At 37.2% G+C, this 22,225-nt stretch overlaps 3 protein-coding genes across 12 annotated transcripts in view; 1 reads left to right on the top strand and 2 right to left on the bottom strand.

Moving 5' to 3' along the window:
- Positions 1–20,021, top strand: part of LOC143217089 (protein lap4-like) — a 66,676-nt gene extending 46,655 nt beyond the window's left edge. For 2 of the 10 annotated variants that reach the window (XM_076440851.1, XM_076440855.1), the window contains exons 21-35: positions 255–362; positions 1,231–1,410; positions 1,829–1,858; positions 2,930–3,088; positions 4,120–4,500; positions 4,574–4,726; positions 8,848–9,237; positions 9,699–9,810; positions 9,890–9,946; positions 10,022–10,139; positions 11,774–11,879; positions 12,248–12,361; positions 12,974–13,105; positions 13,393–13,596; positions 14,514–20,021. In XM_076440851.1, coding sequence (XP_076296966.1) covers positions 255–362; positions 1,231–1,410; positions 1,829–1,858; positions 2,930–3,088; positions 4,120–4,500; positions 4,574–4,726; positions 8,848–9,237; positions 9,699–9,810; positions 9,890–9,946; positions 10,022–10,139; positions 11,774–11,879; positions 12,248–12,361; positions 12,974–13,105; positions 13,393–13,596; positions 14,514–14,783 — 2,514 coding nt within the window. In that variant the 3' untranslated portion in view covers positions 14,784–20,021. Of the gene's footprint in view, positions 1–254; positions 363–1,230; positions 1,411–1,828; positions 1,859–2,929; positions 3,089–4,119; positions 4,501–4,573; positions 4,727–6,001; positions 8,107–8,847; positions 9,238–9,698; positions 9,811–9,889; positions 9,947–10,021; positions 10,140–11,750; positions 11,880–12,247; positions 12,362–12,973; positions 13,106–13,392; positions 13,597–14,123; positions 14,217–14,513 lie in introns of those variants that run through there. The other 8 variants (XR_013010731.1, XM_076440854.1, XM_076440853.1 and 5 more) reach the window with 8 other exon arrangements.
- LOC143217123 (33 kDa inner dynein arm light chain, axonemal-like) lies at positions 18,115–19,724 on the bottom strand. The gene is made up of 6 exons (XM_076440922.1): positions 19,503–19,724; positions 18,982–19,137; positions 18,788–18,920; positions 18,573–18,718; positions 18,316–18,513; positions 18,115–18,254 (listed from the first exon to the last, which is right to left on the bottom strand). The coding sequence occupies exons 1-6, from the start codon at positions 19,593–19,595 to the stop codon at positions 18,219–18,221; spliced, it is 762 nt and encodes a 253-aa protein (XP_076297037.1). The 5' UTR covers positions 19,596–19,724; the 3' UTR covers positions 18,115–18,218.
- Positions 19,795–21,990, bottom strand: LOC143217114 (alpha-2-macroglobulin receptor-associated protein-like). Its single transcript, XM_076440910.1, has 7 exons — positions 21,638–21,990; positions 21,418–21,559; positions 20,864–21,034; positions 20,666–20,776; positions 20,481–20,592; positions 20,255–20,411; positions 19,795–20,155 (listed from the first exon to the last, which is right to left on the bottom strand). Exons 1-7 carry the CDS (start codon positions 21,839–21,841, stop codon positions 19,952–19,954), a joined length of 1,101 nt encoding a protein of 366 aa, XP_076297025.1. The 5' UTR covers positions 21,842–21,990; the 3' UTR covers positions 19,795–19,951.
- Positions 21,991–22,225: the final 235 nt, after the last annotated feature.

Below are 22,225 nucleotides of genomic sequence, written 5' to 3'. Positions count from 1 at the left end.
CTACCTTTTCACAGGCTGAACCAATCGCGCATGTAAATACAGTTTACAAAATTATATATATTATTACAATCCTTTTTTCTCTCTTTCTCTATCTGTCTCCATTCATTCTACAATTCTATAATGTTCTTCAAACTAATCCATTCTACTCGTCACGTCTTTACTTGTCACACTTCGTTTAAAACATTCAGAATATGTATTCCACCGTCGAACGGATCCGTTCAAGTAATTCATGTACCGAAACTTTAATTATTCAGGATGTAGTCCTTGTCAAAGAAGGATCTCTAGGATTCAGTATCATTGGGGGTACGGATCACTCTTGCACGCCATTCGGTGCGAAGGAACCTGGAATTTTTATATCTCACGTAAGTACACCAAACTTTTCTTAACACTAGGTTTACAGAGCACGAAAAATGACTATTTCGTAAAAATAACAAGACGTGTCTATAAAAATTTTTAACCTTTTATATAACGCTAGATAGAAGATCAATCTAGGCCGCAATCACCCTCAAAAGAGAATTAAGCGATCACTTGTGCGAACCCGAAAAATTGGTCCCACTTTACGTGATCATAACTCCGTTGAAAATTGCCGTATCGATATCGTTAAACAATGGTTTGAAAGCCTGAAACCTCTAGTTTCAGATGCTCTGTTTCAAATTGTTGCTATGTTGGTTTTTTACGAAGTTATAGCGAGATGAAGACAACATTGACGGTAAACAAAAATTTTGTGCAACTTTGGAACATCACACGGGGAGCAACAAATTTTTTTGATAAATCGCGTTAACATCATTTGGAAGGGCTATCTTTCCTTTTTTCACAATTAAAGCTGGAACTTTGCAGAATATGGGAAAATTGGGAGCTTTTATGGTACGAACGTTTTTTAACGTTGAGAAAATTCGTAGAATGTAGAATTTCAAGAAAATGTGGTTTCTCCAGTACCACACGCGGAAAAATTCTTTTTTAACATGCTATATGTCATTTCCGGTAGATTTTTTCACGCTGATTTCTAATCTGGTCTCAACATTTGTCTACGACCTCAGAATTTTGCAAGAAGTTATGATCACGTAAAGTGGGACCAATTTTTCGGGTTCGCACAAGTGATCCCTTAATTCTTTTGAGGAGTGTATAATACCCGAAGAAATAATTCTGTTAATCATTAGAGTCCCGCAAACCTAGTGTTAATAATTTCATGGACGACGTACGTCAATTGGTACTAATTTGACTTTTCTCTAGGTCGTTCCTGGTGGCATAGCTGCGAAGTCAGGAAAGTTGCGAATGGGTGATAGAATATTGAAAGTGAACGGTACAGATGTAACAAAAGCGACGCACCAAGAGGCTGTGATGGAACTCCTACGGCCAGGGGATCAAATCGTGCTCACTGTTCAACACGATCCATTGCCAGACAATTATCAGGTAATTGTATTCCGAATACGTTCGCTTAAAGCGCTTGCTAACATCGCACAACAATTCTGCTTTCTAACTATGAGACAGCTTCTATAGTTCGAACACGCTTCAGAGTGCAATTCTACAGACCACGAATTCGCAAGGAATGCGCGTACTGTATCACAGCTTCACTCGGATATCGAATACGTCAAGTTGAATAGCAATCTCGCGTTCTATCCGAAGGAAAGTAGGCTGGATAGACAAGTCAGATGAAACGAGTATAGAGTCTATCGATTTCTCTCATGCACTTCACGTTTGTCGGACCGATCGGAAATCTTTTTATGCTTATCGATCGGTTTTTATTGTCTGCGAGAACATTCTGGCACTCGGTGCTTCACTCTCATCGATTCTCACACTTAATGCCATTGTCTATAATTTGTTCCACAAGCTGGTCGAAATAGAGTACATCCCTGTGACAGTAAGTACTCAATCTACTTGACCTACAATCGTTTTCATTTCTCGGTGTGTTGCGCTTCATCCCTTCTGATCCGCTTCTGCAAGCAAGCTCGCCACTGAACCACGAACAATCGCTTTCATGCTTAGGCTGGGATCGCATAGAACTCTCTAATTGCCATTTAAATCGCATTTATAACAAATACTGGATTATCCTTTAAGTCGCGTGTCATTTATCAATGAACAGCGGATTTTTTGCAATTATAACAAAAATTAGTAGGTGTATTATATTATTTTCAACCCATTGAACATATGAAGAGAGAAAATAAATTTTTATGTCACTCCCGTTGGTTGAAAATCAGGTGGAACATTTTTATTTTACATAGAGATCCGCTGTCTATTCGTCGACGCTTTAACTCTAGTCTAATGTTTTTAATTGAGGAATTATTCGACAATTTATTTGGATGTACGGTAGCGGACAAAAGTTTAAGACCGCTCTAAAAAAGACGATAACTTTTTTAATATTGTACTATACGATTTGAACTTTTTTGGCAAAGCTAGAGCAATTAGTTTACTAAAGGATGTGAAAAGAAATTTTTTCAAAACTTGCAATTGATCGGAATTGTTGAAAAAATAATAAAAGTTAGATTTTTATCTTTTTTATGTGGGCCTATATTGAAAATTTAAAAAATACGTTTTGTAGATCTGTGTCAATTAAACATATTCTGAAAATTTCGTCAAAATCGGTCGACGATGCAATGAGCTACAAACGTTTAAAGATGGTAAAAATTGCAGATTTTCACGATTTATTGCCGAACGATTTTCGAAACTAATTGCTCTAGCTATCCAAAAAAGTTCAAATCGTTTAGTACAATATTTAAAAAGTTATCGTCTTCTTTAGAGCGGTCTTAAACTTTTGTCCGCTGCTGTATACTTTTAAAAACGTGTTAAAATAGTGTACTTGAGATACGGTAAGAAATAACGTGACTTATGGGACGACCTAACTACAACTCGTTCGTGAAAATTAATAGTCGGTGTGTACAAGCTGTTCAATCGTGTGTAGTAGAATCGATGCTGATTGTTTGCGACATTTTAGGAATTGGTCATCACGAAAGAGCCAGGCGAGAAGCTGGGCATGCACATCAAGGGTGGTCTGAGAGGACAGAAGGGAAATCCCATGGATCACACGGACGAGGGTGTTTTTATATCGAAAATTAATTCCGGCGGCGCAGCTAAAAGAGACGGAAGACTGAAGGTACTTTCGCTTGTGCAGTCCACGAAATTTCTATACTTTCAGTGAATAAAGAGTATTGTACAGGGTGACAAGAAATAACGGAGTTAAACATTTCTTATTATAATTCTGTCAAATCGACGAATTTTGATAAACAAAATGATAACAACCATACAACATAGACCTTTAGTATTCATATATTTAAGAAGTCTCGAAGTGGCCACCCTTTGAGCCGATTCAGAGGCTCAAACGTGTTTTGAAATTTTCGGCTATGGGCCGCAGCTCTTCTGGCGTCATGCGGTCCCACACCCGGCGCAGAGATTTTTTCAGCGACTCGAAACTTTTATGGGGCTGAGCACAGGCCCTGGTCTCCAAAATCGACCAAACGCTGGAGTTCATAGAGTTCAGATCCGGTGAGTACGGCGGCCATTCCGCAGATGTGATGAAACCTGGAAAATGGGATTTGCTACGGTTTTCGTGGATCAAGGAGTCAAAATCAACCAAGAAGTGTATCGACGGGACATTCTCGAAGCCGTCGTACTTCTGTGGGCCCAACAGCACCTCGGTGATCCGGAATGGACGTTACAGCAGGATTCCGCGCCGGCCCACAGGGCGAAAACGACTCAGGAGTGGTGCAAAGCCCATTTTCCAGGTTTCATCACATCTGTGGAATGGCCGCCGTACTCGCCGAATCTCAACCCGATGGACTACAGCGTGTGGTCGATTTTGAAGGCCAGGACCTGTGCTCGGCCCCATAAAAATTTGGAGTCATTGAAAAAATCTCTGTACCAGGAGTGGGACCGAATGACGCCAGAAGAGCTGCGGCCCATTGCCGATAATTTCGAGACACGTTTGAGCCTCTGTATCGGCGCGAAGGGTGGCCATTTCGAAACTTCTTAAATATATGAGTACTGAAGGTCCATGTTATTGTTGTTATTATTTGGTTTTTCAAAATTCGTCAAGTGTTGACAGAATTATAATAAGAAATGATTAACTCCGTTATTTCTTGTCACCCTGTATTTCATGAGATTGAAATCACATTGTCGAAATTGTAGGTGGGCATGAGACTACTGGAGGTGAACGGTACGTCGTTGCTGGGCGCGACTCATCAGGAGGCAGTGAATATACTTCGGTGTTCTGGGAACACGATCACGCTGGTTGTTTGTAAAGGATACGACAAGAGCGAGGTCGAGCCTCTCTTTCCAGTGGTGGACGGTAGAGAATCGAAAGAGTCAAAGACGTCGAAGGATTCGAAGGATCCCTCGGCGGATGGCAACAAGTCCTTGTCGCAGAGCGTCTCTAGTTTGGATCGGGACGACGAGGAGGCTGCGACGCTCAGACAGGAGCAGGAGATGAAGGCAGAACTCGTTGCGTGGGAACAAGAGGAAAGGGAGCGTGCTCTGATCGAGCACAGAGAAAAATCTACACCGGAAAAAGTATAAACTTATTTTCTCTCCCTCATATATTTGTAGGTGGAAAACGATATTAATTATTCGGTTACACGCGCAGGTATTAGACGTAGTAAGAGCAGCTGAATCATTAGTCAGCAAATCAAACAGTCCCGTGGACATGGTGCCACCGAAATCACCGGGTGGCACCAAGGATCTCAAAACGACTACGATCGTGATGAGCAAACACACTTTAGCACCGCAAAATACAAATGTGAGTATCCCTGTTCTTTCGTATTAAGATGTACGTGTACGCATGGTATTGATAGCATCGATTAATATATTCAGGCAGTGGTTAATTTTTTTACTAACAAGTCTTCTTGGTTTCTGTATGGATATAGCATTCGGTTGAACGGAACGTTCGTGCGTTTCTAATCGAAGTAAATTCAGAAAATTTAATCAACGACATGATTTCCATTAGTCTCTATTGATATTAGTCTTTTAAAATACACAATTAAGTTTAGGAAAACGAAAGAATAATTACAATTTACATCCATTAAAAAACGCACGAGCTGTTCGTGTTTTATTTTGTAGTTTTGTATTTAGAGTACGTTAGATGGTTTCGATATGATTTGATTTCCTGTTCAGCTAGTATTTATGATGTACGAGACGTTGATATACATAGATGACTAAATTTTCATTTTGCGGAACCGTTTTGCCCTCTTCTGTTGTAATATTCTATATTTTACTGTTGGAACAACGTAGATCGATGTTGCATTTTATTTGAAGCTTGATTTCTAGAAAGAGCGCATGGTCTTTACGTTTGATTAACAGTTAATAATCATACATCGATCTCCTCATACTGTGAATGCGCGTGTACGCTGCGGATATACACGTATATGTATAATTTATTAACAGAAACGATTACACTCTTTATTAATGGCATTAGAACAAAAGGAGGGACGTACCAAAATATTTCATTTCACGAAGGCGAACCTTATAAAATGATTATAGTACAACGACACCGATTGAAATCACAGCTCCTACCTAACAGCTCGTAGAATCGAATATTCCATCCCATACCATCGGACTGTACATTACGCATCTGTCGCATCTTTTATACGTGTTAAAAGCATGAACAACTGTAGTAGTTCTCATTTAAATATATTTCATTAGTTCTCATTGAAAAAACAAATCGACCGATCTGTGTTCGCAATGCATCGGATAAAACGATAACGATAGAAGAAGAATAAAAAGAGAGAATGAGCGCAGTGACCTCGAAAAGACACATCGAGATGTATTGGTTCTTCGACACTTTGAATTCACGCTCGCAATAAATGTTGGATTGAGTTTCCCCCGATTCTTCGTCGCTAGAACACCGAATCATTGTATTATTTGCCCCTGTTCCATCGTGTACGCCGGACACGAGACTCATTACTTATTTGTTCATACATATGTGACGCATGAAAGTGTACAATTTTGTCAGTGTTCTTTAGCGTCGCATGCTCTCCTGAGCAGCAAAAACAAGAGATATTTCACCTGTTTACAGACAGTGGAAGGTGATAGCGCTACTTTGGCTGCCCTCTAACAGGAGTGAGTCGTTCGACCCTCTACTCATTTCCCCTGTGTCTACGTCCATACCTCTGAATCCGCAGGACTGTGCTATAATGAATTATTCTAAGGAATAGTCATATCGTTAAGAGGTCTTTCTACCGTTTCAGGTTGTGAACAACTCGGAACTTAGTCGCATTCTACAGCAACGTGCTGAATCGTCAATGGTCTTGGCTATATCTGTCCTTTTGAAAATTGTTTGTTCTCTGTGAAAATTAGGCTTATCTCTCGCTAACGTCCCAGAGAGCAGTGTCGATCGAATACGAGATACAAAACGCGCTCGAAACGAATCAAAATCTGTCGGTAAAATGGAAGTTGCAGGTTCTAGACTGATTATTCTCGAGCTTGAAGTAGGAAGACCCCTTAATCTCTCGCATATAATCATTGTTTATTGCGTTCCATGAGCATCACACTATTATACAATTTTAACTATCGTTACTCCGTTTGTTACTGAAACTGCCATTATAATGTTAAGTGTATTATTGCGAACACGCTGACTGGCTGGATTGGTTCTGTGATTGGTTTCTTGCTTTTGGCCCGAGATGAGGGATGATAAGAATTATAATCGTCACAGAGAATGTGATATATCTTCCTTAGCTACAGACTCTCGTGTACATATAAGTATGTATATCGTCGCCTCCTTCGTTTGTGGATATATAAATAATATATATATTATACAGGTCGATTCAGCTGAGTGTGCCACCGAAATTACTTGTCGACTATTTGGTGTATGAAACATTTGTTCACATACCAAATGGTTTATAAGTATTTCACGTGGCACACTTGGCTGAATCAGGCTGTAGATACCGGTTGAGAGATGAAGAACATGAGAGAAAATATTTCTGTGATAGGTAGACAGAAGTCGAATAGACAAAAAACGTTCCCGCGTGTTTAACGGATATTTTTTAGCTATATTTGTACATTGATTCTTAGAATTGTTTTGCAGTCTATCTGATGGAACATGTTAGAGAAATGTATGTACGACGGGTGATTGTTGTAAAATGTATTGAGCTTAAACGAATATTGTGTGAACTTCTACTGGGTACCACGACGAAAGTTACGAAAGAAAGAGGAACTGTGATGACAGTGGAGAATTGGTACTGTTAGTCACAGAACCGAGGCTACGCTCGATCAACTAAACAATTGATTATTCGGTATTCCATTCACACATGTACACACAAATGTATACTCGCTTTCGTGAGTGACGGTACCCGTGAATGCGTGAGTGTCAAGTTGAAGTATATTCATTTACTTTTAAGTCGTTGCTACATCCAATATACCGGAGACTTGCATTCCACGCAGGAGATAATTGTCACTGTCATTAACGTGTTCCCTTTTTGTGATACATGACATAGCAACAAGACGGATCAATAGACTAGATTTCTATTGAAAGAGAAACTTTGTTTCGAAATGTTGTCTTTTATATTACAGAAGCATAAAGATTATTTTATAGCTGTACAAAAACGTTTTGAAGCGTAGATGATCGATGCATGTATCACTAACTAGAAAAGTGTGCCCGAGAATATCTGGTTTTAATTACTATTACCTTATTATAGAACGTTGTACAGTTGAAGCAAGGAAGGTGGACGACACGTCCGCAACGGACGTGAGAAAATTATTGTTTGATAAGGTGTCTATACGTCTAGCATACTTTCCGAGTTACAAATGCTAGCACACATTGGATGGTCACTGGCTGCAGTAAACTCATATCATTATTGAAATATAAATCAGTGTACTGTATTCTACAAATTTTCTATAAATGTTACATGTTGACATTAAATCTAATGGACCAGATGTTTATATATTATTACAAAGTATCAGAGTAAGATAGTATTTATCTAACTTACAAAAAACGATGAAAAAATATGAATAAAAAAAATGAAACGCTACGGAAGAAAAACAAAGAAAGAGAAATATTAAACGATGTTAATGTTGAAGTTCCAGTTGACCGACGTGTAATAAAACGAAAGATACATGCAGTGCTTTATTAATCGGATGTGTCAATGCGCCAGGTTCTTCTGAACAAAAAAAAAAAGAATAGTTCTACATACATATATACATATATATTATTATCTTTATCATATTAAGATTATAGACCGCGGGAGAAGTACGTTTTTTCATGTTCATATTCGTAGCGACACGGAAAAGAGATCACAACACACACACACACACATATACACAGTTCCTGTTAATCGGTCGGAGTTTGTTCGGGAGAAAAGAACGATTAACCGATAATAGTAGCGTCGTTTCAGAATTTCTTGAGATGCATTGATACAAAGAGAGTTGCGAAGGGATGAAAGAATAGGGTACAAATGCGAAGTAACTTTATAAAAGAACAAAACGGAAGGGTATAACGAGAACAAGATTATGCGCGAAGCTGCATGAATTGTTGCAATAATAGTACAATTGATATATAATACTGAATGTATAGATGGTAAAAAAAAGCAAGAGAGAATAGGAACGTGGAAGAAATGCAAAAGAAAAATATCACGATGGTTGCATAAATAAGTTCGAAACCGATTCATTTTTCATTTTCTGATATAGATTTTGTATGAGATGTAGTACTGAAAATAAATCTGTTTTTAAAGTATAATAATCCGCTAGTCCCTCCACTGTTGGAGATGTACCAACGCGTAGAATTTGCCTAGCGTAGACATTCAAGTATAGCTTTTCCGAGTGGTAATAGCAGCTTCAACCGCCAAATTTTTCTTGTACGATTAGCTCTGCGCGTGAGGCGTCGCCGACTTGATAATACTAATACAATTCTTGGTGTTATTTACTCAGTCGCTAAGGAAAGAAAGAGCTGGGACACCAGTGGACTATCCGTCAAGCAAGTCTCAAGTCTCTGCCAGTACCTTGCCCTCGCCAAGGAAAAAAAGTTCTATACCAAAGCGTAGCATTACCTTCGCTGATCTTCCTCCTCTCTCGAAAGAGTCGACCGATCATAGTCCTCCCATCAACAAAGAGAAACTCATGTCCGAACCTACTCCTCCGCCAACTGGAGTCTCTTCTCACAAAAGGGTCTCTTATCAGATCCCCGCAGAGACTCGCACGCGTTTCAAACTTCCTCCAACGCCTCTGACTGCTCCCGAACCCGCGAGGCATCTTGGCACTTCGACCTCCTTTAGCAAACCGCAGAACGCACGCTCTGTTGGTGGGAATAATCAGGTTGAGGTGGGTTCAACATGCATGTTTAACTAGCTCTAACTATGCGGTTTTTACTTGACTTACTCAGCACTGAGAATGCTGGTACGTTTTCTTACTTGACACGTAGACTCTCTTTCTCGTTTATACTGACCACGGTAAGAGCTACCGATGGAATTGTCTCTCTACGATGAAGTTTGCATGGCGCATTAAAAATCGAGATAATTCCACTGGTATCTCTCTCATAGTAATATTACATAAAGTGCATTACACACCGGATACACTTTGGGAATTGTCCATGCATTAGCAAGCATGTAAAACAGTAACAGGTGGAAGTATGGGGTGAAACATTGCCAGATGTGTTAACAATAGGATGAAGATACACTCTAACGAATAATATTACTGCATGCATTTCCGTTCGAAGTTTGTTATATTATTTTGACGAATTATATTATATGATTTTGTTGGTAATATGAAGTTTTAAAATACAGCTTTCGCCAACTACGTCACCAACCCCACCGTTAGTGAAGATGTCGGTTAGCGATAAGAAGAAATTGTTTGAAAGTGCCATGGAGGAACATTTGAAACCTTCCCCTAAAACAGGTTTGGTATTAATCGAAGCATTGAATTAACCGAGCTCTCGTGATATTGGAAAACTGAATTTTCTTCTTCTATATTTTAGACAAAGTATTTAGTTTCCTCAGTCAGGACGAGGTAGAGAAAATGAAGCAAGAAGAAGGTGAATATTCTTTCTCCACTATATTATTCGATATACAAATCGTTAATGATTACATATTATTGTTATTGTATTCAGAGAAGAAAATCGCAACGTTAACACGGGATGAATTAAAATCCTGGGCGCAGCTCGATGAAAACGAAGGTCTAGAAGATTTGGAGGAATCGCTCGAAGATCGGGATAATCGACGGCCTAAGTAAGCTAAGTTGTACTCATTCTGCATTTGACAGTGTGGTGATTAAAATTCTTTTTACCCTATTATTTCTTTCTTTGTTTGGATCTCTTCACATATCTGCATACCATTCAGTGATACGAATGAAAAGGGAATAGAAAAGAATGCGACAATTCCAAACTGTATACAGAAGCAAAATTCACATCTTGAACTTTGTTAGAGATGAAATACGTTCATCGTCTTAATTCGGAAACAAAAAAGTATATTCATAATTTGCCATTCATTTGTAAGATGTGTACTATTGTTTGAAACTTGTTATCGTAGCGAGCTGGATCTCAATAGATCTTAAATAGATCACGATCACTTGTGACAGAAAGTATAAAGAGACATAATTTAGGTTAGTGTATTTACACGAGTATTACAGCACTTCTCTACTTAATTCACGTTATCACGTACCTTTGTACATAGAAGTGTAAAACGATGTAATTATACAAGCTACGCTTTCCATTTGTAAGGTGTTCAATCTCGACTTTGTTTCTTTTATTACGTATAAGTATTTCTCGAGGCAGCTGTTTTCTTTTATTTTTTTTAAATCGATCGAAATGGTTCAGAACGTAATGCAGATGACATATTATTTTTATATAGCCAAGTTTATACTTGAAAAGAGAAATGCAATGGCATATACAGAGTGTGTCTGAACACCGTGTACATATCAGTATTTTTTTTATATCTGCGATAATCTCAAATTCCTATATGTATATACATATTATATATTATATATATTGTAAACGGGTGCTTATTGTTTTGACTATTGTTTGATCACATTATGCATGCTTTATTAGATCCAGCGTACAAGTAATTTTGATATGTGTTAGCGATTGCTTTATTTTTTTAATCGAATAACTTGTACATAGACTGACGAGATTCACGTTGTACCTTGCAGTTAAGGTTGTGGTTATGCTTACAATTGCATAATAAAATTACATATCTCACTTGATCAAAGACAAGGTGATAGGTTTACGAGGATTATGCGTATTGAAATTTATACTTTTTTCCACCTGCACAACAACAAAAAGAGAGAACGTATGCTTCAGCACATGATTATTACACGCACTGCAAGCAAGCGCACCTAAAAATACATTATAAATATTATTAATTATAACTCGACCGCGGATCTCTATGCAATTTGACATTCTCTCACGTGAGAAGAAAAGCTTTTCCAGCTCACGCTAGAATGATATATCTGTGAACGCATACGCATCCGTGGTCCGCATCGTTATTTATTTAACACTAACATCTATTCTATCCATGGTATTATTTTTAGAAGAACAAAAGCGCATCCGCTGAACAAGACAAAATGTCGCGCGCGCATTAGAATTACTTCTTAGAGTCCTCCTAGCACCTACCTATTATTACACACGCTCTGTTACATAGATTTAGGTGTTGTGTAGTGTAGTCTGATTTTTTTTGTAACTTTTTATCGTTTGTATATAAGTCATGTAATATCCTACTTCTCTTTTTAATTTCTCTTCCGCCTTTGTACACACCTGAACGTCGCTTTTTTTGTACCTCGTTTTTATTTTTCTTCAAACGAATAAACATTCAAACATTTGGCACATGTATATGATTTGTCAGTGTGCATGCTCGTTACCTTGCAGTAGCCGACTGAGCTCGCGAAGTTCGATCCCCATTCTGCAGAACCTTCCGAGCAGTGTACGGACAGCGAAAGCAGAACGTCGCTTGAAGGAGAGATTGGTACAGGAGGTATTGATTTTATATTGGATCTTTTTAATCATTGTAATTCGTTAACGATGTACATGTATATAAAGAAATGATCATGTGTACTACGTCTATTGCAAACACCGTGTTTCGAACAGAATTGGACACAAGTCGTAGCATTGTTTAAGTGTGCGAGTCTCGCTTTCTAAGTAAATCTTCTCGACAAGGCTATCTAAACGATACTCTGCGATATATATGGTATTTAGTGATCGATTGAAATGATTCAATGCGAATAAGAAGAAATAGAGACACAGAAAGATACATATATGTATATTTACTTTGACCGGTGAACAGTAAAGAAATCTCCACTACGAAAGTAATATTGGCTTTCTAACGATCTTCTTGATTTGTAGGGCATCGTATCGGATGAGGATGAAGAGGATCATTTGAGTCCTGCTGAGCAAAGAGCACTCAGAGCAGAGAAACGAGCGGCGTGGAGACAGGCGCGTTTAAAGTCCCTCGAACAAGTACAGTATACGTTCTCTTCTTCCTTCTTTCGTTTGATCTACTCCTTCATGCTAGACCTACCGAGCACTGCGAGCACCTAACTTGTAATTTTAACACGTTACCTACCTATTGCTGTTGAAAGATCTTTTAAATAATTCTTAGCCACAAACCAGGGACTCTAATAAATTATGAAATGATCGTTGGTAGGTAATGTGTTAATAATGAAAGCGTAAAACATTTCTGAGACCAGTAGCTTGACTAGTGATGGTGGGTTTAGCGTTGAAATGCTTTATTTTTAGCCTTCCGGCCATAAAAAGTGAATTCAGTTTACAATTCCTGCTAACTCCCACATCCTTCTGCACATCTTCATACCCACTTTGCTTTAAATATCTTTTTGCTGTCTTTGTCTCTACTCTTTTCTTCCCTTTTTCTCCCTAGCTTCCTCTGACCCCCTCACGCTCAATATTTACTATTAATTTTATTATTATATGTTCGCATAACCATATCGCCTTCCATATTTCTAGTGAACCCTTCTTGCTTGCGCTAGCAATCTTTCCGTTCTCTTCTCAGGTATCGTGGTAACTCTAATGTTCTTAAATAATCTTCGTACTAATTGTAAATCTTGTTTGTAGGATGCGCTCCAGGCGCAGATAGTAATAAAGAAAATGAGCGAGATGATGGACACCACGCAGAATAAAACAGACACAGCAGCGGATTCGACGGACGATGTCAGTCCTGTCCTGGAGCCAGAAAAGCCAGCCGATGTAAGCATACGCGGGGATCATGCTCTCGCATCCACTGAGATCTATATACGATCAGTCGATTAACTACTTGAATCCTCTAACTAAGTTATGCGTGTCTGAGAAACGAATTAACCAGCATCACTGATATAAACCGCGCGATACCCGGTCGATTTAACCAGATATTTATTTACTAATTACTTCTTTGCTCTCGTCTTGTGGCTCCTAACATTTTAGTGTTCGTTCTGTCGATTACCTTGATGTTTATGTAACTACAACACCACCTTCTTTGTCTTGCCTTACCAATATAGTTCGCTACTACGTTACGGCCGTCTAGCGCAGATTTCCCCAAACTTGCTGTACGCAGCAAGGTGGGTCCCCCTAAAGAGATACGCGAATCGGAAAAAGTAGTGGACGAGAAGGTCACTCGACGTACCGAAGAGTATGTGGATGAGGTGACGGGTGAACGTCGCGTGCGAACAGTCGAGTACGTCGAGAAGCTCATTGAGCGACAGGTACTATAGATTCTAAAATTGTTGCACAGAATACATAAGCACCAGGCATATCTCCTCTCTGATATATTATATATATATATTATACATCACGTATTCACCAATTAGAAGCGGTTTGAGTGAGCGGCACACAAATGATGGTCTGATGGCTAGTCTGTCGATAGCCATCCGAGTATCCTCTTTTTCACCTTAGCTGAAACTTTCGAGCCCCTCGGGTACAATTGAAATTGAACCGAAGCGATCGCGCGCGCACACACACACACAATCTGTAGCCAAAAATACTTTGTACAAACATTTTTCCAGATTTGAACTTACATACTGTTTCTTTTTTGTTCTGTGTTATCGTGGTTGCATATCTCTGGCGAGTCACTTTTGCGTGTATGTTTGCTGCGTGTGGGTGTTTACGTGCGTGTGTGCATGCCGCTGTTAAACAAACATTATTTTTCTTTTTGGACTTGCTTTTCGACACGCACACGATACAACGGAAGATTATTCAATTAGTTCACAATGGTTACGTTTGTTGTTCCAAGAATCCAACATTGACCATGGAAGTGCAAGCTGCACCACCTTGAGCAATTGATTTCATTTCCACTGATCACTAACAAACTCTACTCACACTATTGGTAAATGCTACTACTACTATTGGTTTTTCTTATCTAATAGTTTCCTCTAAGCATGTGTAAGTATATATACATCTATTCTTTTCGAGTGATATACTTTGCTCTGTAGTTGGGTATAAATGGTATAATATTAATTATTGCGGTGACGCCACTTGTAAAATTTCACGGTTGAACTTCACGTTATAATATTCATTCGATGTACAACGACTTGGCAATTATGTAAATTGTAAAATATTTTACTTGAACTGGGTACGTGTGGTAGGTATGTGTAATTGACAAGACGTTCGTTTGTGCAACCAGGTTGAAACTCTGCGAGAAAAGATTATTTCACTGGAATTAAGTAACGCGGAAGATGAGATAGAAAGCATAACTGGGACAGGAGCCAGCGAATGCGAGAGCGAGAGCGAAGAGATTACCGAAAAGTCTTCTGCCGTGAGTACTCCGCAAGAGAAAACCGAAACGATTCTAACTACAAGTGCCACTGAAGGTGCCGCTCCTAAAATCAGTGCAAACACTATCGTCACGTCCAAGAAAAAGAAAAGGAAACGTTCAAAGAAAGGTCGCCACTGACCAAAGGGTATATATTCGGTGCAGAAATTAAAAGACAGGTACAAGGAAAAATTAGTGGAGAATCTCCTTCCGATAACGACCGTCGCGAAAGCGTATTCCAATCCTATTAACATCCACTTCATACTCGGAAACCTTATTGTATTGGTGCATGTAGTATTACAGATCCTTCGTCGTACATTGTCCGAATCACGGCGCACTTATGCGCGTTACGCTACGTAAGATACAGTTTTTCTTTTCTACACATCGTTTTATGCAGCTGATTACTAGACAGCGGATCTTTATGCGAAACAAACATTTTCTACCTGAATCGCAACAATCTGGAGTGAAACAGACGTTTATTTTCTTTCGTAATATGTTTATTAACTTGAAAATAGTATAACAGTATTTTCAAAGTTCTTCTAATGTTTTAAATAATGCATAATCTAATGCATAAAATCCGCTGTCTACTGATCACAATTTAGGTGCAGTCGAAAGTACATTTATTTCTCATGACGACCCGTGCTATAATTTTTGGTATTGTAACTTACATACTGTTCTTATTAATATTATTAGTATCGTATTATCTGTAGACTGGTGCAGTATAATAATCGATAATCAGTTTTTTCTTTTTCCGTGTTTCATATGTTATACAGGGTCATCCGTTTTTAAATGGCCAAACGTTAACCAGCTGTAGAGGACCCCAAATGGAACAACTTTTACCCCTATCATTTTCTTTGTTTCGGCCTTGATTTCCAGATAATTGCAAAAAACCATCATTTTTGAGAGTTTACATAAAATTAAATATCTCAGGACTCCAATGATGAATCTTGATGGTTTTTCCTTTGTTTAGTTTAAAATAAGTAGGGGCATCTTTTTTATTGAATAAACTTTTTTGTATGATCTTCGGATCATGGTTTTTTTTGGCGTGGGGCACACTGTAGAGCCTGAAAGAAATAAATTGGAAAGTGGCGGTGTGCCCCACGCCAAAAAAACCATGGTCATACAAAAAAGTTTATTCAATAAAAAATATGCCCCTACTTATTTTGAACCAAACAAAGGAAAAACCATCAAGATTCATTATTGGAGTCCTGAGATATTTAATTTTATGTAAACTCAAAAAATGATGGTTTTTTGCAATTATCTGGAAATCAAGGCCGAAACAAAGAAAATGATAGGGGTAAAAGTTGTTCCATTTGGGGTCCTCTACAGCTGGTTAACGTTTGGCCGTTTAAAAACGGATGACCCTGTAGAATCACTAATTTTACAGTAACTTGAGTCGCGCGATTTTTCGAACTGTATAGAATGATCTTGGAGATGTTGAGATATCACTGATGAAAACAAAGTATATGTAACGTCGAGAGAATTTAGTATTTTTACTGTCATTTTAGTACCATTGTGTATTTCGTGAAATACATTTAGAGAGAGAGAGAGTATCATCCGATTCAACATTACAGTAATCTACGTGAAACGATGCACATTCCCTTTTATAATTTTTTGATGTATTATATTGAACAACAACGATCAATATTTCTGATCATGAATTGGTACTAATTTAGACCGTCCCCTTGTATTTAATAAATACAAGCGGTACCAATGAGAAGAACATAGGCGAAATACAGGAGAACAATATTTTTTTAAAACTTCGATGAAATTGTACAATTGGCAATTCAGACATTTGTAACATACGTTATATTTAGTTAGCATCAAAATTAAATTAATAACGTGAACCGCAAATATAGCTGTGGTTTGTAAAGTATTTTATTTATTTTTCTTTAGAACTAAGTAAATTAATATATGTGTTATATATAATGATAATAATAATAATACTGTTTTAATTCACACTGAGACTCATTTTGAAAGCACATTATGTATTTAATCTCATTGTTGAGTACCAACAGTTCTTAATTATTCATGTTTTAGGAAGAAATATTAATTAATTTAAATGATTCGGTTTAATGTGAACGTTGCCACCGTTTGTAATAAATACGACTATCGATCTTACAAAATGTTTTATATATAGTACTATACTATTCAAGATTTTATTTTATGATTTTTATTCGTTTTATATTATTTATGCTAACGCTTGTTATATTTTCTCATTGGCATATTTTATTTTACGATGCATGAATGAATAGGAATGAATTTAAACGATTGAATATAATTTATATATTCACTTTGGCATAATCTTGTATGTTAAATAAGGGCATGTGTCTCATGTCATCAAGTATAGCAGTATTTATAATCTCATGCCTGCCGGAAAATCAATTGTCGAATTCGAAAATGCAATATATATATGAATTAAAAGAAATTTTCGTTTTTAAGAACACGAGATCGTATTGTTAAAAGTCCTTAAAATTAATACATAATAGCGTGTAACCAATATTAACAGAAACAAGCACACTAATTAATTACAGTGTAAAGTGCGATTAAGGGAGCGGGACCAATCACTACATTATTTGTAATGTTATATTAAAGAAAAAAAAAGAAAGCGATCTACACTTCTTTATATATGTCCGTTAAATCTAAGTTCATGTACGGTGTCCATGTTACACTAATTAGCGACGAATCTAATGCTAACGTTGTCAAAATTATTCAAACGAAAATGGTAAAGTGCCAATATTATATAATTATATCTCTGTAGAATATAAAAAGGAAAAAGACTTATTTACAAAATGAGTTCTAGGAAACCTATATATATACAGCAAACAAGTCGTCGTCACGTATACGAAATAAACGTCGCCATTATTATAATTGCGGAATATACCATTTCGAATGTAATAGAAAACTTCGTAACAGTTACAGTGTTAAGAATTTTCGAATCTGATCGAATTTCGTTGGAGCATTTCATTCTCATTGTCTAAATTCCTAACACTATAACGACTTGCTATAGAATCATGTTTTATACTGCTTTATTATCAGCTGATCGTTACGTTTTTCATTCATAAACAAATCTTACATACAATGGTACTCTACATCAACATTGAATGTGGTAATGATAATAATTATTACATACTTTTACAGCTTCGCATATTCTTTCTTAACGAAACAATAAAAGATTGCTGAACGTTGGTGATAAATAAACCGCGAAATGTTAAAGCGAAGAATACTGGTACTATAGGATGAAAAATAATATATATGTTTATATAAATATATATATATATACATATATATATATATATATCTGTTTTCTATTAAGCAATATTTATACTTTTGACAATGTTACACACATGAATTTGTAAACAGAATTACGTATACGTAAGTGCAAATTTACCTTGAACGATGTACAACTGCGGAAAACATTACAATTGATTTCGATGCTTTAAATAAGTAAGAAAGTGGATATAACTTTCGACAATTTTTTATACCGATCCTCGTATTGTATTAAAGTAAATAAAATGTAGAAATGTATTTATATAGATTAACGTGTGTATTCTTATCTTCTGTTGCAGCTTAACTTTATCTCTTAGGTGCAATGATACCTTCTAGCTGAGTCTGAAAAAGAGTAATTCATCGAGAAGTAGACTAACAATATCTTTCACACATCATCCAATACCTTAAGTTGTTGATTCGTCTTTTTAAGGAATTGTATTTCTTCGGTATGCTTCTTCTCCTCGGCTTCTCTCAATTCGGTCGACCTCTTCTGAGCCTGATCATATTTCTGTTTCAATTCCGCCACAGTTTTTTCCAATTCGGCTTTTTGCACCCTCAATTCGTCAGCATTAGCTATTAAATCTTCTTTCCCTTGCTCAGCCTACAAGAATTCTTCTCATAGAATCGTTTCTCATTTTATAGACGCCTACAAACTCCCACCTGTAACGCCTTACGCATACCAAAAGCGATACTGCTTTGGTACAATATCTGGTAGGCAGCCAATGTCATTTTCAGTTCGTCTCGTACCCTAAGTAACAGTATACCGCGTTCAGCACAATTCACAGTCACCTGACGTATTATCTCGTCTGGAAAATAATATATTCACTGTACCAATTGATGCGGAGGATTGAAAATAGCAACAGAGAAACTATTACCGAAACACTGAGTGTAAAGCTCCCTGCGAACAGGACACAGGCCAGTTTCTCTCGCCTGCCTTTGCTGCAATTTCATGTCAAGTTGCTCCTGCAGATTAATAACATCCAATCTTGTTGCAGGTGTGCTTGAAACCTATACATGAGCAAACATATAATTGCGAATTGCATAGAGATACTTTTATGAATCGAATTACTTGTTGAGTCCATGTCTGGCCATCCTCTTCCCATTTCTTCGGTGGTAAAATCCTGTTCAAGATGTCTGTAGTCTCGTGTCGTGCCTCAACAATTGGTGCAGTGGTTTGTACTTTGCAGACTGTTGATCCAATTTTTAATCCTGTCTCCTTACTCGCCTGATGCAATCATCGAACATAGTTAAGTTATTTCTGTCTAGGTCTCTTCAGGGGGTAGACTCTCGTTTCCAGGATTGCAATTTCTCATTTCTCGATTATCCAAAGATAATAGCAAACTAATTGTTCTAGCTTCCCAAAGAAGTTCGAATCGTATGGTCCAATATTAAAAAAGTTATCGTCCTTTTAAGAGTGCCCGAATGTTAGTGGGAGTCACTGTACATACTAACGAATAATGCAAATTACGCCTCGTAAACGTAAAAATAGGACTTTTGAGGGCGATCGCGGCCTAGATTGAAGTTTTATCTACTGAAAAATCCGAGTCTACCCCTTTAATTGGAGCGCGGAAAGAAATCTAATTATTGAACCTTCTCCGGATGAGTTGCATCCAACACTGGATTGTCATATTTCACTAAAGTATCCAAGGTAGGTATAGTTCTATCCTTTATCGCTGTCGCCATTACTTCCGTCTCAGTTCACTTGTGCGATACGAAATTTATTTGGATTCTCGCACGCGGTTTAATGTTATCGTGTAATAATGAACCTATTGTGTACCGTGAGACGTGAAGTTTGAAACTGTAACAATTTAGAAAAATCGTCATAGCAACATTGATGCATCAAGCGTTACCAGGTGTGTAGAACAGTGAACAAATACGAGAGTATTGTACAAGGAAACATTTATTATAACAAACATGATAAAATTTATAAACGTCTCAAACTCGTTTTAAATAGCATGTAAATATAATTATAAAATAATGTACTTTTTAAAACATCTATCGGAAATATTCTTCATAAAATTTATTTAATCTATTGCACATTAAAGTTCGGTGTGCTTTTGCATGATTTTCGTTTCCAGATCCATGTGAAGCTTCTGAACTGTTCTAGCATGCTTCTTGATGTGTTGCTCTTTGGTGGAATTATCCCCGCTGTTAGGCTTCTTTTTTCGTGTGATTTCCAGCGCAGCTTCCGTGTGTAGGTGGCGCAATTTCAGTAATCTTCCCTCGTAATGGAGTAGTTCTTCCTATAGAAAACAATGAAACAATGAATAAATATCCTCGTATTGTATTTGTATATAAAAAGAGTTTCACTAATTATGAACAAAAATTCAGCGAATAGTTACTTTCAACGAAGCACGTTCTTCTGGAGAAAATTGTCCTTCTAACACCATCCTCCACAGCCCTTGTACTTTAGGCTCCACGAAGTCTTTGTGGTTCGGACCTTCACCAGTCAATTTATCCAATCTATCGAATCCACTTTGGATTTCCCTGTGCCTGTCCCTACAGACAAAGTGATCAACAAGTTATGTAAAATGCAAACAAATGACTAGTTATCATTGTAGTGTATACCTAAGTAGTCTTGCTTTTTCAACGTGATCCAATTTCTTTCCAGGCAATTCATTAGTCATTTCTTCACGTTCTTCTAAGAGATTCCATTTTTCTGGCTTATGATGTAAACTGTCTATGTACATAATATATAAATTAATATATGAATTAATTATTAATTGTTCTGTAGAGAGCTAAAAGTTACCAACTTTCATGTTTGTCTGGGTCCCCAGCTTTCACGTCTTTCAAAAGGCTCATATATTCGTCAACTTTATCTTGATGGTGTTGGAATTCTTCTTTCAAAGTTGTTAATTCTTCAGCTGATCAGAAAGAAGATTGTGTAATTATATGACTTACTTCTAAATAGAAGGTTTACATAGATTACAAAATAGACAACAATTGCTCACAAGTAAAACCAGCCAGCTCTGCTTTATTCCACAGATTATTCAACCTTCTATCTTTGAACATATCTCTGGTAACGTAATTATTGCCATCATTTAATGCTTTATGTTTCTTTAATAACGCAGGGTCCTCTGTGTCGTTAAAATGATCCAGTATCCCATATGTGCTCATAATTCCTTCAGAAACAGAAAGAAAGAATGTGTCTTCATGTCATAAAAATAATCTGAATCATCTATGTATATAACTGTCAGTTCCTCTGTCTTCTGTAACGGTGAGAAAATCTTGAAACACAGAAGGCATAGAAAGCTGAAATTTGGTACACAGACAGTCGTTAGCCCAAAGGGATGCACTAACATGTTTTTATCCTGGAAATCATTCAGGATCAAGTGCTAAAATGAAATTAGTGTTATTTCTCTGTCCTCTGTAACAGTAAAAAAATCTTGAAGCCCAAAGGGATGTACCAACATGTTTTTATTCTAATAATAAATTAGTGGCATACCTCCAAATAAGCAAGACATTGATTTTTAAACGGGAATTATGTTAGTCTACATCTAATTACCTATAAGTTTTTTCCTTAAACGTGCTTCCTCTTCGCCATTTGGATCGTTACCATCGCCTTTGAAATGTTTATACGCAATTTCTTCCTTATCTTGAATTTTCAAATCACTGAAGATTGACCGGAGCTTGGTATCAGTCAAACGCTGTTAAATAATTCATTACAGCTGAGTCTCTTTAAACGAATAGGAATTGTTCATACGTGAAAACAAAACGATACTCACGTTTTTCGCTTTAACCCATAATACATTTAATTTTGCCATCCGAAACGGCTTGTCCAAGTCGCGAAGTGATGTCAGGATTTCCAAAGGATCCTCCTCATGTTTTGGTTCATTCGCCGCTGCGGAATATTTATTCTCAGCGCCGCTTGTATGAAATAATAAAATACATAAAGTTACCGGCAAAAATATATTAACTAGAAGGGCCATAACTAATTTAATAATCGTTTAAAAAAAAATCTATGTGTGAGCGAATGCACTCAGACTCGGACGATATATTCTGATATTTCTGATATATTCGTCTCAAACTTGGAACAATACGTCACTGGCAGTCACTGGTCAACTAAATACAATGGAGCGACACGTTCGATCACGTGACAGATTCCTATGTAAACTCCATTTTTCATGCAGGACATAAACATTAATTCTTTATATGTCAAGCATTTCCGTGACTATTTTTCAACTGAAACTGCTAGACTGGATCTTCATGCATCTGTACAAATAATTTTCAGTTAGAGTTTGCATTATTTAATTAGTTATTCATAATTTTCAGAAGCGTTGTTCATTTTTTGATATTCGCGCAAATGATTCTTG

The sequence above is a fragment of the Lasioglossum baleicum genome, chromosome 16, assembly GCF_051020765.1.
Source record: "Lasioglossum baleicum chromosome 16, iyLasBale1, whole genome shotgun sequence".
NCBI lineage: Eukaryota > Metazoa > Arthropoda > Insecta > Hymenoptera > Halictidae > Lasioglossum > Lasioglossum baleicum.
This window is presented reverse-complemented; position numbering and strand designations above follow the sequence as displayed.